The sequence below is a fragment of the Theropithecus gelada genome, chromosome 1, assembly GCF_003255815.1.
Source record: "Theropithecus gelada isolate Dixy chromosome 1, Tgel_1.0, whole genome shotgun sequence".
Lineage (NCBI taxonomy): Eukaryota > Metazoa > Chordata > Mammalia > Primates > Cercopithecidae > Theropithecus > Theropithecus gelada.
Window position 1 is genome coordinate 16,931,030 of NC_037668.1, and position 15,664 is coordinate 16,946,693.

Consider the following 15,664-nt stretch of genomic DNA (forward strand, 5'->3'; position numbering starts at 1 on the left):
GCCTGGACTCCTGGGCTGGAAGGGGCCTGTGGGTGGATTGAAACGGTTGCCAAGACCCTTCTTTTCCAAGCGTCTCCAGAAAAGCACACTTCACAGCTTCCTTCGGCAGATCCCTTCAAATATCTTTTAGCCTTCAAGGAATTAACCTCCCCGTAACTAGCGTTGATCCTATTTCCACATTAGTTTCCTGTACAGATGCCCCTTTTGAAGTCCTGGTTTCTCAGGGACTGGCAACCATAGTTGGCGAGTGGGCCTGCATGATGCAGGGCTGGGTTCTGCCTCAGGGCAGCTGGGTGAGGCTGAGTGAGAGTGGGAAGGGTTCTCCTCGTCAAGGGAGGGCGCCCCATCAAACCAGCTCATCTTGCTGCTCTTTGGCAGCTGTCCAGGCCCAGCAGGGGCTAAGTCCCAGCCTGGCACCCATCTCACCCCAAACACAGAGACTGTTGCCATCTTCTCATCCTAGATTTTCTTTTGTGGCCCACCCAGGAGCATCAGGCCTTACTGGCGAAAGTCAGGGAAGGGGAGGTGGCCCTAGAGGAACTTCGGAGCAACAATGCTGACTGCCAAGCAGAACGAGAAAAGTAAGGGCTTGGCTCTTGTGCACGGTGAAGTTGGGTTGCAGGGAGGGGAGGGCGGGCCATGCAGCCTGTCGCTCCTGTGGTGGCCTGGTCTGGGGAGGAAGCTGGTGCTGATGTCAGATCTTCCAGCTCTGACTCACCATGAGCTTGCTCAGGGTGGAGCCCCACCCAAGAGATACCATTTGGGAGGCCGCCATCTCCAGGGAGTTCATTTTCCATGGGGTAATAACCTAAAGAAAAGGCTTTCACAGTTTTAGAGCCAAGGGCAAGCAAAAGCTGGTGGAGCATCTGCTGTTGCTGTGTGTCATTCCACAGATTAGTGCGGTGGATATGTTATGCCTTCGTTTCCTCCCCGCTGAAACAAAAACTGACTGTAAACTGTTTGAGGGTAGAATTGATTAACAGTCATGCTGATGAAAAATGGAATGAGCTGTCGGGCGCGGTGGCTCAAGCCTGTAATCCCAGCACTTTGGGAGGCCGAGACGGGCGGATCACAAGGTCAGGAGATCGAGACCATCCTGGCAAACACGGTGAAACCCCGTCTCTACTAAAAAATACAAAAAACTAGCCGGGCGAGGTGGCGGGCGCCTGTAGTCCCAGCTACTCGGGAGGCTGAGGCAGGAGAATGGCGTGAACCCGGGAGGCGGAGCTTGCAGTGAGCTGAGATCCGGCCACTGCACTCCAGCCTGGGCGACAGAGCGAGACTCCGTCTCAAAAAAAAAAAAAAAAAAAAGAAAAAAGAAAAATGGAATGAGCAGCTTCATGAGGAGATACTGAACTTCCTGTTACTTGAAGCAATGCAGATAGAAACTGAGAACCACCTGTCAGCAGAGTCCCATAGGTGATCACTGAGATCCTTTCTACTTCCAAGGTGAGGGGGTTTTGCAAATTCTCTCTGATCAGAGGAAATCAGAGGCCCCGGACAACCAATGAAACCTACAGAGCAAAGATTGTGCCTTCTAGATCTTCAGGAATTTGAAAATTATGCTGTTGGCAATTAATAAATAAGACCTCAAATGGTAAATCACATTTAACATCAGCATATTTGGTTTGATCTTCATTGTATAAGGTGGACCTTTTTTAGTTCAACAAGACATTATCTGAAGGGCCTTTTAAGGAATTCCAAGAAGAACAGACACAATTCTTGCCCTTTAGGGCCCCTCAGTCTTCTGGAAGCATTTTCTCTCCTTTAGAATAACCTAGATATGACCTTCCTGGCATGTCATACACACGTCATATTGTAGCCTCCTTTCTGACTGGACTTTGTATCAGAATTAATGTCAGAATTAATCAGCACTCCTTCCTCGGTGGGTAGGTGCGCATGGGCAGAGCAAGAGAGACAAAAGGGCTAGATAATCAGAAGCCAGGGCTTGGGAATGGCAGTGACAGCTGTGTCAAGTACGTGCTGATTTCTACATAAAAGGAGACTGAGAAGTAGGGCATTGGAGAGCTGAAAGTGGAAATTTAGAATGCTTGGAGTTTAGGAAGGATAAGGGGTAGCTCAGGTTGCATGGTACCCCAAGCAGCATGCATTTGTCAGCTTCCTCAGGCAGAACTGGGGAGTGATGGATTCTTCAGGGGCCCAAACCCTGATACTCTCCCAAGTAACCTAAAAGAAGACTGTTCCTCTACTCATAACGCTTCTTACACCAAATATATGGGTTTTCCATACCAAGCACTTCTCCAACTCTCAGTTGATACCAGCTGGGTACCCTATACTTTAATTCAATTCTGAGATAACCCAGAGTTAGTGCACAGCCACAGGTTAAGGGCCAGTCCCGCAAGACTGCCCCTACTTCAGATGCCAGTCACAAGTGGTGGGGTCTAGGGTACCTACACTTCTGTCCAACTTGGCTATAAATTAGGGGTTCCCATATCCTCTTTTCAGGTTTGATAACTTGCTGTAATGGGTTTGCTGTCGTAGAACTCAGGGAAACATTTTCCTTATTTATTTATTTGTTTTTTTGAGACCAAGTCTCACTCTGTTGCCCAGGCTGGAATGCAGTGGTGCAATCTCAGCTCACTGCAACCTCCGCCTCCCGGGTTCAGGCAATTCTCCGGCCTCAGCCTCCTGAGTAGCTAGGACTACAGGCATGTGCCACCACGCCTGGATAATTTTTTGTATTTTTAGTAGAGATGGAGTTTCACCATGTTGGCCAGGCTGGTCTTGAACTCCTGACCTCAGGCAGTCTGCCCGCCTTGGCTTCCCAAAGTCCTGGGATTACAAGCGTGAGCCACCATGCCTGGCCTACTTAGTTTTTAATTTAAAAAATTTTTCATTGAGACAGGGTCTTGCCATGTTGCCTAGGCTGGTCTCGAACTCCTGGGCTCAAGCAGTCCTCCCACCTCACCTTCCCAGAGTGCTGGGATTATATTCGTGAGCCACTGCACCTGGCCAACATTTCACTTATTATTACGGGTTATGATAAAGGATTCAAATGAACAGACAGATGAGGTACATAGGGCAAGGTCAGCATGTGGATGCATTAACCAAGCTGGAAGCTCTGAACCCCTTTGTTTTGGGTTCTTACGGGGAGGTTCATCACATAGGCATGATTGATTAAATTATTGGCCACTGGTGATTAGTCTAGTCTCTATCTCCTATCCCTGTCCCTTTCCCAGACGTTAGCGGGAATTATGGGGCTGAAAGTTTCAACCCTTTAATCATGCCTTGGTCTTTTGACTAGCCCTGTCCTGAAGCTGTCTAGGGACCCCAGCCACCAGTCATCATTAGCATACAGAAAGACACTCGTCAGTCTTGGAGATTCCAAGGCTCAGGAACCAGGGAATGTGACCAAATATTATAACAAAACATAGGAGCTGTATGGCAGGAACCGGGACAGAGACCCATTATATATTTCTCATTATTTTACACTGCCTTTTAGGGGATCTTGGCTCAGTCTGCTTAGAAGATGCAAAGGAAGCAACAGTGGTTTGGGAATCAGGAGACCTAGAAACAAAATTGCGTAAAGGGGCTTTAAGGAGCAATCCTGGCCGGGCGCGGTGGCTCAAGCCTGTAATCCCAGCACTTTGGGAGGCTGAGACGGGCGGATCACGAGGTCAGGAGATCAAGACCATCCTGGCTAACCTGGTGAAACCCCGTCTCTAGTAAAAAATACAAAAAAAAATAGCCGGGCGAGGTGGCGAGCGTCTGTAGTCCCAGCTACTCGGGAGGCTGAGGCAGGAGAATGGTGTAAACCTGGGAGGCGGAGCTTGCAGTGAGCCGAGATCCGGCCACTGCATTCCAGGCTGGGCGACAGAGCGAGACTCTGTCCAAAAAAACAAGGAGCAATCCTGTCTCCCTCCTCCAAATCCCTGCCAACAGCTTGATGGTGTTGAGTATAATAATCCCAGCTCCAACTGGGCATGGTGGCTCACACCTGTAATCCTAGCACATTGGGAGGCAGGGACAGGAGGATTGCTTGAGTTTAAGAGTTCGAGGCCGGGCTCACACCTGTAATCACAGCACTTTGGGAGGCCGAGGTGGGTGGATCACAAGGTCAGGAGATCAAGACCATCCTGGCTAACATAGTGAAACCCTGTCTCTACTAAAAATCCAAAAAACAAAACAAAAAAAATTAGCCAGGTGTGGTGGCTGGCGCCTGTAGTCCCAGCTACTCAGGAGGCTGAGGCAGGATAATGGCGTGAACCCGGTAGGTGGAGGTTGCAGTGAGCCTAGATCACGCCACTGCACTCCAGCCTGGGTGACACAGCGAGACTCCGTCTCAAAAAAAAGAAAAAAAAAAAGTTCGAGATCAGCCTGGCCAACATGGTGAAGCTCTGTCGCTACCAAAAAAAATTTTCTTAATTAGCCAGGTGTGGTGGCATGTGCCTGTAGTCCCAGCTACATGGGAGACTGAGGTAGGAGGATTGCTTGAGCCCAGGAGGTCAACCCGGCAGTGAGCCATGTTTGCATTACTGCACTCCAGCCTGGGCTACAGAGTGAAACCCTGTCTCCAAAAAAAAAAAAAAAAGAAAGGTGGGGTGGGGAAGAGACTAGCTTCTACTTGAATCTTTCCAGTAATGAAGAGTTTATTACACATGAGACTGCCCACTTTCTGACAGCTTTAATACTGAGAAAGTCTTTCCTGTGTTAATACAAAAATGGCTTCCTGGAACCATCTACCTGTTGCTTCTAGATTTACCCTCCAGAGTTTTCCAGAATGACTTATCCCTTCTAACCTTTCCGAGCCTCAGTTTCCTCACTTGGAGTAGGTGATCCCTGATGATGCTTCCAATGTGATGTTCTTTTTTTTTGTGGGACAGAGTCTTGTTCTGTGGCCAGGCTGGAGTGCAGTGGCACCATCTTGGCTCACTGCAACCTCTGCCTCCTGAGTTCAAGCAATTCTCGTGCCTCAGCCTCCTGAGTAGCTGGGATTACAGGCACACGCCACCACACTTGGCTGCTTTTAGTATTTTTAGTAGAGATGGGGTTTCACCATGTTGGCCAGGCTGATCTTGAACTCCTGACCTCAGTGCTTCCAATGTGATGTTCTAAGGTACCCACCACCTACTTTTCAGGGCAGCCTCCTGGGGAATCAGGCAAAGGGAATCATATTAATGGGAAGCTCCCAAGCTCAAGGCTCTTCCTGTGACTGGGTAAAGAAGTCATCTTGTTCCCTTGCTTCAGCCTTCTGGTCTTTATCCCCAGGGCTGCTGCCCTGGAGAAGGAAGTGGCTGGGTTGCGGGAGAAGATCCACCACTTGGATGACATGCTCAAGAGCCAGCAGCGGAAAGTCCGGCAAATGATAGAGCAGGTAAGCTGGGTTGGTTTATAACCTGCCCTCGGGGGGTCACCCCAAGTCTATGCTCTTAATTGTTTCCTAGGGAGCTTGACTTATATTCATACATTTCCCATGTCAAACATTTATAGCTACCAATTACCAGAGTTCGGGTTATTAGGATTTGCTTTTCTCCTATCTTTCCCCTGCTGTTTTGTTTGTTTGCCATTTGGCCCCTGCTTTCCAATAGGAAAGGAAGGAAAAGGTTAATTTCTCATATACTCTGTGAAGAGTGTGGGTAAATGAGTAGTGGAGTCATAATAAACTCTGTTATCTGTGCAGATTATCAGTCTTTGAGCCTCATGGCTGCTTTCCTGCCTTACCCCACCTGAGCTTGAGGGTAGCATACTAAGGATTTGTCGATTTGCAGAATTGTTTTGGGAGCCTAACGCCCCGTAACTGGGAGGTTGGGAGGTCATATGTGCTTCATGTCAGCTCATTAGTGTCTGTTTTATTTACTGCTGTTTTCCATTATCTAGAACAGAGTCTGTCATGTAGTAAGTACTCAATAAATATGTCTCAAATGAAAAAATAATTTGTATTTTCCAAAACCAAATGGAATGGGTTTTGAGTCATTCATTATTTTGGATTCTCAGGGTGGTATTCCCCTCACACACTCCTCACTCCCGCCCCTGGGATAATCAAGAGTTTAATATTGACTGAAAGGAAGCCTTTGTAGAAAAGCTAATGAAGTCATATGGACTTGCAGGGCTCTGCTGGCTTCCCCAGCAGCTGGGGTGAAAAGTCTGGTGCGTGTGTAATGAGTCATTGCAAAATGAGCTCCAGTGTCTCCCACACCTTTGCAGCTCCAGAATTCAAAAGCTGTGATCCAGTCAAAGGACGCCACCATCCAGGAGCTCAAGGAGAAAATCGCCTATCTGGAGGCAGAGGTGTGTGTGCTGGGCAGCCCAGCAGGGGAACGGGGCTCTTGAAGAGAAGGTGGTCACAAGGGAGACAGAGGTTATGGAGGGGTCTTTGTCATGTCTCGCTGCTGCTCTGAAGTGAATACCCAGGGTGGTTGGTTGACTTTCAGTTCAGTTGAGTAAACATTTTCTGAGAACCTTCAGGAAGCTGCTAACAATGATGAGATGACCCCCTCCACCCCACCTTCAATTGACATGTCATCCTGGTGCAAGCCACATGCCATGGCTGCACGCAGGCTAATTCTGACCCTCCAGGCTTTGCAAAGGAGCTGGCAGTGGTGCTGGGCTGTGAAGGAGGAGGAGGCATTCATATAGATGGAGTCTTTTCCAGGGCTAGATTATCTAACGAGTTGCCTTCCTAGTCTAATTTCCACTTTGCCACAGGGCCCTACCTATCTGTTGACTACCCGAAGATCACTTTGCAAACACTCTGTGAAGATCCCTTGTAGTGAGGGAGATAAATGGGAGAAAGGGTTATCTTTAGGGAGTTTGCAGTCTATAGTCAGAGATAAAATATATATTTTTAAAAAGACCAAAGAATGCTTTATAGAATAGCATATCAACAAAGGCAAGTGAGTATCTCAACTGAGGACAAAAAATTATATATAGGGGCCAGGTGCAGTGGCTCATGCCTGTAATGCCAGCACTTAGGGAGGTTGAGGCGGGAGGATTGCTCGAGGCCAGGAGTTCAAGACCTAGGCCAACATAGTGAGACTTTGTCTCTGAAAAACAAATTTTTTTTAATTAGCCAGATGTGGTGGCATGCATCTGTAGCCCAGTTACTTGGGAGATTTAAGGGAGAGGATCACTTGAACCCAGGATGTCAAGGCTGCAGTGAGCTATAATCACGCCACTGCACTCCAGCCTGGGCAACAGCGTGGGACTCTATCTCTAAAAAAAAAAAAAAAAAAAAAAAAAAAAAGAACTGTATGTAGAGGATATATAGGAAACCATCAGTCTGTCAGTGTTGTACAGAGTTACAGAGGAGCAGGTATTGGAGGACAAGCGCAATCTATGGTCATGAAGACGAGGCAAGACGGTATCCAGGTGGTGGCGCACATGGTGGGGGTAGAGGCAACAGCAGCACAAACACAGGCGGAGAGACCAGAATGCACTAGGTGAATGTGACACCTGGGAAACCAGAAAAAAGGCCAACTCTAACCCCTAAGATTGTGTTACAGAATTTAGAGATGCACGACCGGATGGAACACCTGATAGAAAAACAAATCAGTCATGGCAACTTCAGCACCCAGGCCCGGGCCAAGACAGACAACCCGGGCAGGTGAGTGAGCGCGTGTAGATAGAATGGGGCCAGGGAGGAGGGGGGAAGGAGGGACAGAGCTATGTGGAACATTTAGTGCTCGGGCAAGAACAAGGCCCCTTTAGATCCAACTTTCCTCCCTCAGTCTCTAATCTGACCCATTGTTTGCCAGAACCATTTTCTAACCCAATTAGGGTAGAACCTGTTACCACAAGCCCAAGGAGGTCCGTGAATGGCTTCTAGAGGTGTATGAACCACCTGAAATGGTATACAAAATTTATTTATAATGTTTGCATATTTCTAGGGAGAGGGTATTTTGCCTCTAATAGATTCAGAAAAGGACCCGTGATCTTGACAAAATCGAGAATCACAGCTATATCCACTTCTCAGTTGTTTAACTGCCCCTCTCTTTTCTTCACCCTTGCTACAAGACACATGTATCATGCCCCAGATCTTCTCTTAGATGTCACTGAATAATTACCATTTTAAAGCACTTGGAACCCAAGTGATCAGCCGGCACTGCAGTGTAAGATTCCAGAGGCAAATGTGAAGATTTCACAGGCTCTGTGAAGGGTGGGCCACAACACAGCTGTTCCCAGCACAGCTCAGTGTTTCCAACCTTCTTTTCAGTATTAGGATATCCAAGCCCCCCAGCCCGAAGCCCATGCCTGTCATACGAGTGGTGGAAACCTGAGCTGCCTGGAGATGGATGCTGCCATTGCTGCTGCCTCTGCCTCGGAGAAGCCCACCGCCCCTGTTGGCTGTTAGCGCTGACTTTGACTTTCTGACTGTCCCCTGGCTGCACCCAGGACTTAGGGCTCCTGTGTCTCACCATTCCCAAGCTCCTGGCCACTCTATGCTGGGCAGACAGAGCATGAGCACCTATTCAAGGCAACTGCAGCCCTTTGGAAGACATTGTCCTGCGAGCAGGACAGGGCAGTATCTATATTCCTACAGCGACTATTTTTCTCTGTAGAGAGCCTCCCTTCTGTTGTAGACTGGACTCTGGCTGCCCCATAAGCCAGGCCTTCATCAGATAGGGAGAGTTGACAAGATTTGCCTCAGCCCTAAAAGCTGGAGACACAGATGTCCAGAGTGATTGGAGAGTGTCCTGGGGGAATGAAGTTCCTTCCACAAACACAGCTCAGTTCTTAGCAACAAACTGTTTGTTTTTCTACTTGCTCCACCTGCAGCCTACGCTGACCTGGCCTCCTGCAGACAGATAGTGGAGTTACCTGGCGAGGCCTGGTGAGAGCCAGTGAACCTAAGCTTTGGGTGGTGGTGTCTTTCTGGGGAGTAGGGAATGTACATTCAGGGAGTAGCCTTTTGCAGAAAAAATCTCTAGGGCTACAGACAGTTATGTGTGACTTCTCTCTACTGTGAAAACTCCCAGAGTCTCTTTAGGGATTTTCCCTAAGGTGCACACCACCAGGCACACCTCAGTCTTCTTGACCCAGAGCCTAAAAACTGTTTCCACTGGGTTCCACCAGTCCCAGCAAAATCCTCTTTGTATTTATTTTGCTAAGTTATTGGTGGTTTTGCTTACATCTCATGATTGATATAATACCAGAGTTCTATAGCCTTCTCTTGCAATGTTTGGATTTGCTTGAAACTGGGAAAGCTGTCAGAGTGACACTATTATAAATCTTTCTCTTTCCTCTGCCTGTTTCTTCTCCCTTTCTCTTTCAAACTTGATCTGCAGCTCAGGAAGGTGAGTATACTTTCCCTGAGGCTTTGGGGTCAGAGTATATGTTGTTTGGAGAAAAAGGGCAATCAGGACTCTTCTGGGGCCCAGATGAGTTCTTCACTAGCCCTTCCGAACTCCTTGCTCCATAATTAGTCTTTTATTCTGGCTCTGAATGACCCTGCAGGTCATCATGGTTTTCTTTTTTTATTGTTTTTCTTTTTTTCTTGTCTTTTTTTTTTTTTTGAGACGGGGTCTCACTCTGTCACCCAGGCTGAAGTGCAGTGGCACGATCTCAGCTCACTGCAACCTCCGCCTCCCGGATTTAAGCGATTCTCCTGCCTAAGCCTCCCGAGTAGCTGGGACTATAGGCATGCCACCACGCCTGGCTGATTTTTGTATTTTTAGTAGAGGTGGGGTTTCACCATGTTGGCCAGGCTGGTCTTGAACTCCTGACCTCAGGTGATCCACCTGCCTCGGCCTCCCAAAGTGCTGGGATTACAGGCTTGAGCCACTGCGCCCGGCCCATGGTGTTTTTCTTTAGGGCTCTTCCTACAGCCTTGAGAAGTAGATAGGCATCAGAGTATGCTACTATAGGAATCAGAAAAATTCAAAACAAATGTGGATTAAGTGTTTAGGCTCTACGTGGCTCACAACCAGAAGCCTTAAGTCTGTGTGTTTCTGTGTCCCAAGACTGGGCTCACATTCTGGCTTTGCCCATAACAATGCCCTGGGACTTCAGGGAGTTCCCTCATTTGTAAAATGAGGGGGTCAGAGCAGGTGATCTCCATGTTTCTTCCCATTCTGATATTGTTGTCTGTGGCATATTCTTTGTGTGGCGAATTTAATAAATTATGTTAATGTGTCTCTTTTGACCTCCTGGTCTGGTTTCCTTTCACTTTTCAGGGGGGATGAAAGAACAAAATTGTAGTGCTTCTTGGAAGATGGGCACCCTGTTATCCACATGTGGGAGGTGTGGTCCAAACATCCCAAATGCCATGATATGAGGACTTCGTGGCATTTATAGAGGTATTAGAAGCAGCTCAGCTCCGTGGTCTGAGTCGTGATTATAGGAGGCAGCCCGTAACTTTAGCTTTGACCCTCTCTGGAGCAGTGGCCTTGTAGGATCCCTAAGCTTGGTCGCATTGTGTCTCATTTGGAAGAGACAGAGGTAGAGTCCTGTGATTACATAGAGATAGACCCAGCAGCACTGGAGGTAGATGAGTAACTGCATGCCCTTTGCAGAAATGAAAAGCACCCTGGAAATGCTGACTGCAGCTGTTCAAGGGGGTTCGTTTCTGGCTGTCTCTGGGCATCATTCAGTTAGTCTCATGATTTTTTTTTTTTTCTTTCTGCCAAGGAGGCAGTTGACTGCAGGGCCAAATGGGGACATAGCTGAATTTACGCGAATCTTCTCTGGGCCAAAGAAACCAGAAACACAACACCCCCTCATCCCTGGCTTATTTCCTTTCTAGCTCCCAGTTCTCTTCTTCAATTGAAAGAGTGTATATTTTTCTCTGATTTCTCTTCTTCCCCCTTCTCCTGCTTCTCAGCCAATTCACACCACAGGCTTCAAACGCATTGGAAACCTCTTTCCTTTCCAAACCTGGATTTGTCTTCTGACACCCGTGGCTCTCTTCTTTCTCTGGCAGTCTTGTTTGGCATGGGTAGATCTAGACTGTACTTGCTCTCAGAATATTAACAGGATGGAAGCAGGGCGGGGTTGACCAAGGTGCCAAGAAGACTCAGAGCTGGAGGAATACTGGAATGAGTGTGCTGCCCTACACGAAACGGAGGCTCCCGCCGGGCATCTTGGGCTCAGTGGGAGGAACTGAGATTTGTGTTGCAGATAATGGAGAGGTCTGGAGGCATTCCAGAGACTCGAACCAGGGGTCTGAGAGAGTCCTTGGACAAAAACATGCCACTGGTGTATATTTCCTAGAGTTTAGTTACACCACAGCCAAAGAGAATAGAGGCATGCCGCAGGGGAGCGGGGGCGGCAGGGGGGCTTGGAAAGCGAATGTAGTCTGGGAAATATAGTTTGTATCTTGGCTATCTTGTCAATTAGCGATGGAGAATGGGGGACTGAAGGAGAATGAGATAGTGTTCAGGGCCTGAAGAAAGGGTGTGGCCAGTAAGGTGCTCCTGGCTTCAGTGGCCTGTTTATTGCCTCTGTTTTGTCATTTGTAAGCCAGCTCCTCTGTGCTGCCTTAATATTTTGTGGAGGGAGGATAGTCTGATTCCCTGGGACCTCTGCCATGAAGGCCTGTTTCTTTGAGCTGGATGTTGAGAGCTGCTCAGACATGCAGCCGTCATCAACAGCGTCCTATAAACCTGGAGCGTCAGCCCAGCATGGGAAAAGCAGCAGCAGCACCCTGCCTGCCGAACAACTGCCCCTGTCTTCCCCATCTTCGTCTGTTCCTTCCCCTGCACAGGAAAAAGCCTGGCAGTGACACAGTATTTCAAGCAAATGGTGCACTGGAACTTTTTTCAAACTAAGTTTCTAAGGCCAAGAATTGATTGGCTCATTTTCATCTCTATTTAAAAGTACCTTTTGCTATGAAATGTCCCACTGGGAAGTGTTTCCACTTTGGAAAGGTGCTCTGACATGACAGGAGTTAAAGCAACTTAATTACGCTGGGCGCAGTGGCTCACGCCTGGAATCCCAGCGCTTTGGGAGGCTGAGGGGGGCGGATCACTTGAGGCCAGGAGTTTGAGACCAGCCTGACCAACACAGTGAAACCCCGTCTCTACCAAAAAATACAAAAGTTAGCCAGGTGGGATATCGGGTGCCTCTAGTCCCATCTACTCAGGAGACTGAGGCAGGGGAATGGCGTGAACCCGGGAGCGGAGCTTGCAGTGAGCCGAGGTTGTACCGACGTACTCCCGCCTGGGCGACAGAGCGAGACTCCATCACAAAAAAAAAAAAAAAAAAAAAAAAAGGCAACTTAATTTGACTGAGAAGGGTAACAACCTTTGGGTTGGAAAAGCAAGCAGCTTTCCCTCTTTAACCAGCTCTTTAGTGTGTGTTGCTGTTTTCTGCAGGGCCTCTAATAATCCCCTGGCTTCCTCATTCCTCAGAGCCAAGCATCACTGAGCTTGGGCCTGAGCTCCTTCAGTCTATGACTCAACAACAGGTGTTAGCCTAGGGCCCTTGGCCTCTTTTTTCACACTTCAATTTAAGACTTTAGCTTTGCAAGGAGAAATTGTTTCCTGTCTTCCCTGTCCAAGTTCTAAGCAGGATGGCCTTGAAACTCCAAAGTTGGAGACTAAATATTCCCTATTCCCTCTTTCTCCAAGGAAAATCCGTACCCAGGCTGAAGATAAAGATGTTTCTTAAAGGTAATTTCTAGCACAGCATGCTCTGTGGCAGTGAGACCTACTTTAAACACAAAATGTGTGTGGCCTTTCTGCTGGAATTTCTCTTCTCCTGGAGCCCCCTGGGACACAGAATTGAGGGTGGATAGTAGTAGCAGGATAATTAATTTCCTAAAAGGTGTTGGTCGCCAAGTCTTAGACCACAGGACCTCAGACAGCCGAGGGAAAGGAAGTCATTAGTACTTGTGACTCAATCTATCAATTCAGTGCTGATTATACACCCAGCCCTTCCTCTCACTAGGATTCCAGGCCCAAACTTGTATATGTCTGCAGGAGTTTTATCACCCTATGTCTGTTTTGTTTTTATTTTATTTATTTTCTGAGATGGAGTCTCGCTCTGTCACCCAGGCTAGAGTGCAGTGGCATGATCTTGGCTCACTGCAACCTCTGCCTCCCGAGTTCAAGCAATTCTCCTGCCTCAGCCTTCCAAGTAGCCGGGACTACAGGCGTGTACCACGATGCCCGGCTAATTTTTCTATTTTTAGTAGAAACAGGGTTTCACCATGTTGGCTAGACTGGTCTTGAACTCCTGGCCTCAGGTGAGCTGCCCTCCTCGGCCTCCCAAAGCGCTGGGATTACAGGCGGGAGACATGACGCCCGGTTCTGTGTCTGTTTTATATTTGTCCATATGTGCTTGTGTGTGAACTGGCCTGCTATGTACAATATATTTCTTACTGTGGGAACAAATCTGAAGAACACTGGTTTAGAGGACAGACCTCTGTCCTTGACTGTATTGTAATCTCAGGGTCGAGGTCCAAAATGGACTTCCTTCCAAACTGCTCCCTGTCCCTTTATCCCTTAAATCCAGTTTGTCAACAGGTCCTCATGTTTCCTCTGTTGAAATATCTCTTGGGCTGGGCGTGGTGGCTCATGCCTGTAATCCCAGCACTTTGGGAGGCCAAGGTGGGCAGATCACCTAAGGTCAGGAGTTCAAGACTAGCCTGACCAACATAGCGAAACCTCATCTCTGCTAAAAATACAAAAATTAACTGGGTGTGATTGCGCACGCCTGTAATCCCAGCTACTCTGGAGGCTGAGGTAGAACAATCGCTTGAACCCAGAAGGTGGAGACTGTAGTGAGCCGAGATCACGCCATTGCATTCTAGCCTGGGAGACAGAGTGAGACTCTGTTTAAAAAAAAAAAAAAAAAAAGGAATATATCTCAGAAGTGCGCCTTCCCATGTTCACAGTCTCAACTCATCTCTTGAAGCCTAGATGACCACTGAAGCCAGTCCTTGCTGATCTCCACCTCCAGCCTCTTATCTGCCCCACATGCACCCTCCCTACCACTGTCATTTGAATCTTCCCCAAATACAGTGTTCTTTCTATCAGTCAGGGCTATTTAGCCAGGACAAAAGAAGGATGATAGCAGTTTCCAAAGAGAAGGTGGGTCCCTTGGGAGGAGCAGCAGCAGTTTTGCTCCAGAGGGCAGAATCTGGATGGTGCCGGGTAGTTGCAGAGAGATAGCTAAGAAACAAAAGAATCCATTGACAATTAGAGCAGGGTGGACTGTCTTGGCAAGTAGCAAGTTTTCCTATACACACCAGCAGTATCTCAATTAGAAAACAACGCAAAATATAACAACAGATAGAAAATACCTAGGCATAACCTTTATTTGAAATGTCAATGACCTATGTGAAGAAAATGACCAGATTTTGTGGAGAAAGATGGGAAAACAATGAAGAAAAATTTTCCTGGATGGAAACTTAAAATTGTAAAGATGTCAATTCTTTATTTTTAGGCTTTGTGTAATTACAGTGAGTTACATTGTAATTCAATAGAGTCTTTTTAGAACTGGATATAATTATTTTAAAATTCCATCTGGAAGAATACATGGGAAAATGGTAAAGAAAATTTTGAAGGCAGAGCTAATTTGGGAGGATTATTAGTCTTGGCAAATAGCAAAGCATTATATAGCTTATACATCAATTTAAGAGACTAGCTAGGCAGAAATAGACCCAATTATACAATATAAGCATTTGAAAAGGATAAAAGAAGCATTGCAACTTAACGGGGAGAAAGGCATTTGAACAGTTGGTTAAAAATTTGGGAACAGGCCGGGCGCGGTGGCTCACGCCTGTAATCCCAGCACTTTGGGAGGCCCAGATGGGTGGATCACGAGGTCAGGAGATCGAGACCAACCTGGCTAACATGGTGAAACCCCGTCTCTACTAAAAATACAAAAATCAGCCGGGCGTCGTGGCGCACACCTGTAATCCCAGCTACTCCAGAGGCTGAGGCAGGATAATTGCTCCAACCCAGGAGGCAGAGGTTGCAATGAGCCAAGTTTGCAACACCGCACTCCAGCTTGGGCAACAGAGTGAGACTCCATCTCAAAATAATAATAATAATAATAATAATAATAATAATAATAATAATTGGGAAAAAGAAACTAAACAGCATACCTAAATTCTATATAAATTAATTAAATATTACAAATTGTAGAAAAACTAGAAGAAAATACAATTGAATATCAAATCCAAAAGGAGATACATTTAGAATGTTAGTATTGAAGGTCATGAAGGAAAACATTTTTAGTTCATAAAAATGTAAAATTTCTGAATTAAACTAAAGGCCCAAAGAATGAGGACTTGTTGGTGACAAATGTGGTGAATAGGCAACATTTTTATTGATCAGCTCAAATTGATACAAATACTAAGATTCTACTAGATCAGTGGTCAGGATAAGAATAGATAGTTCATTAAAAATTCATATTCTGGCCGGGCGCAGTGGCTCACACCTGTAATCCCAGCACTTTGGGAGACCAAGGTGGGTGGATCATCTGAGGTCAGGAGTTCGAGACCAGCCTGGCCAACATAGAGAAACCCAGTCTCTACTAAAAATACAAAAATTAGCTGGGTGTGGTCGTGTGTGCCTGTAGCCCCAGCTACTCAGGAGGCTGAGGCAGGAGGATCACTTGAACCCAGGAGGTGGAGGTTGCAGCGAGCTGAGATTGTGGCACTGCACTGCAGCCTGGGCGACTGAGCAAGACTCCATCTCAACAGTAAGTAAATAAATTCATATTCTTTTGAATGCACATATTTATTAAGTTCCTGCTC

The 15,664-nt window shown here is 47.1% G+C and overlaps 1 protein-coding gene across 5 annotated transcripts in view; it reads left to right on the forward strand.

Annotated features, from left to right (window-relative positions):
• TUFT1 (tuftelin 1) overlaps positions 1-10,099 on the forward strand; it is a 45,511-nt gene extending 35,412 nt beyond the window's left edge. For all 5 annotated transcript variants that reach the window (XM_025360491.1, XM_025360476.1, XM_025360500.1 and 2 more), the window contains 5 exons: positions 487-581; positions 5,230-5,335; positions 6,166-6,249; positions 7,464-7,564; positions 8,174-10,099. In XM_025360491.1, coding sequence (XP_025216276.1) covers positions 487-581; positions 5,230-5,335; positions 6,166-6,249; positions 7,464-7,564; positions 8,174-8,237 — 450 coding nt within the window. In that variant the 3' untranslated portion in view covers positions 8,238-10,099. The remainder of the gene's footprint in view (positions 1-486; positions 582-5,229; positions 5,336-6,165; positions 6,250-7,463; positions 7,565-8,173) is intronic.
• The last annotated feature ends 5,565 nt before the right edge of the window (positions 10,100-15,664 follow it).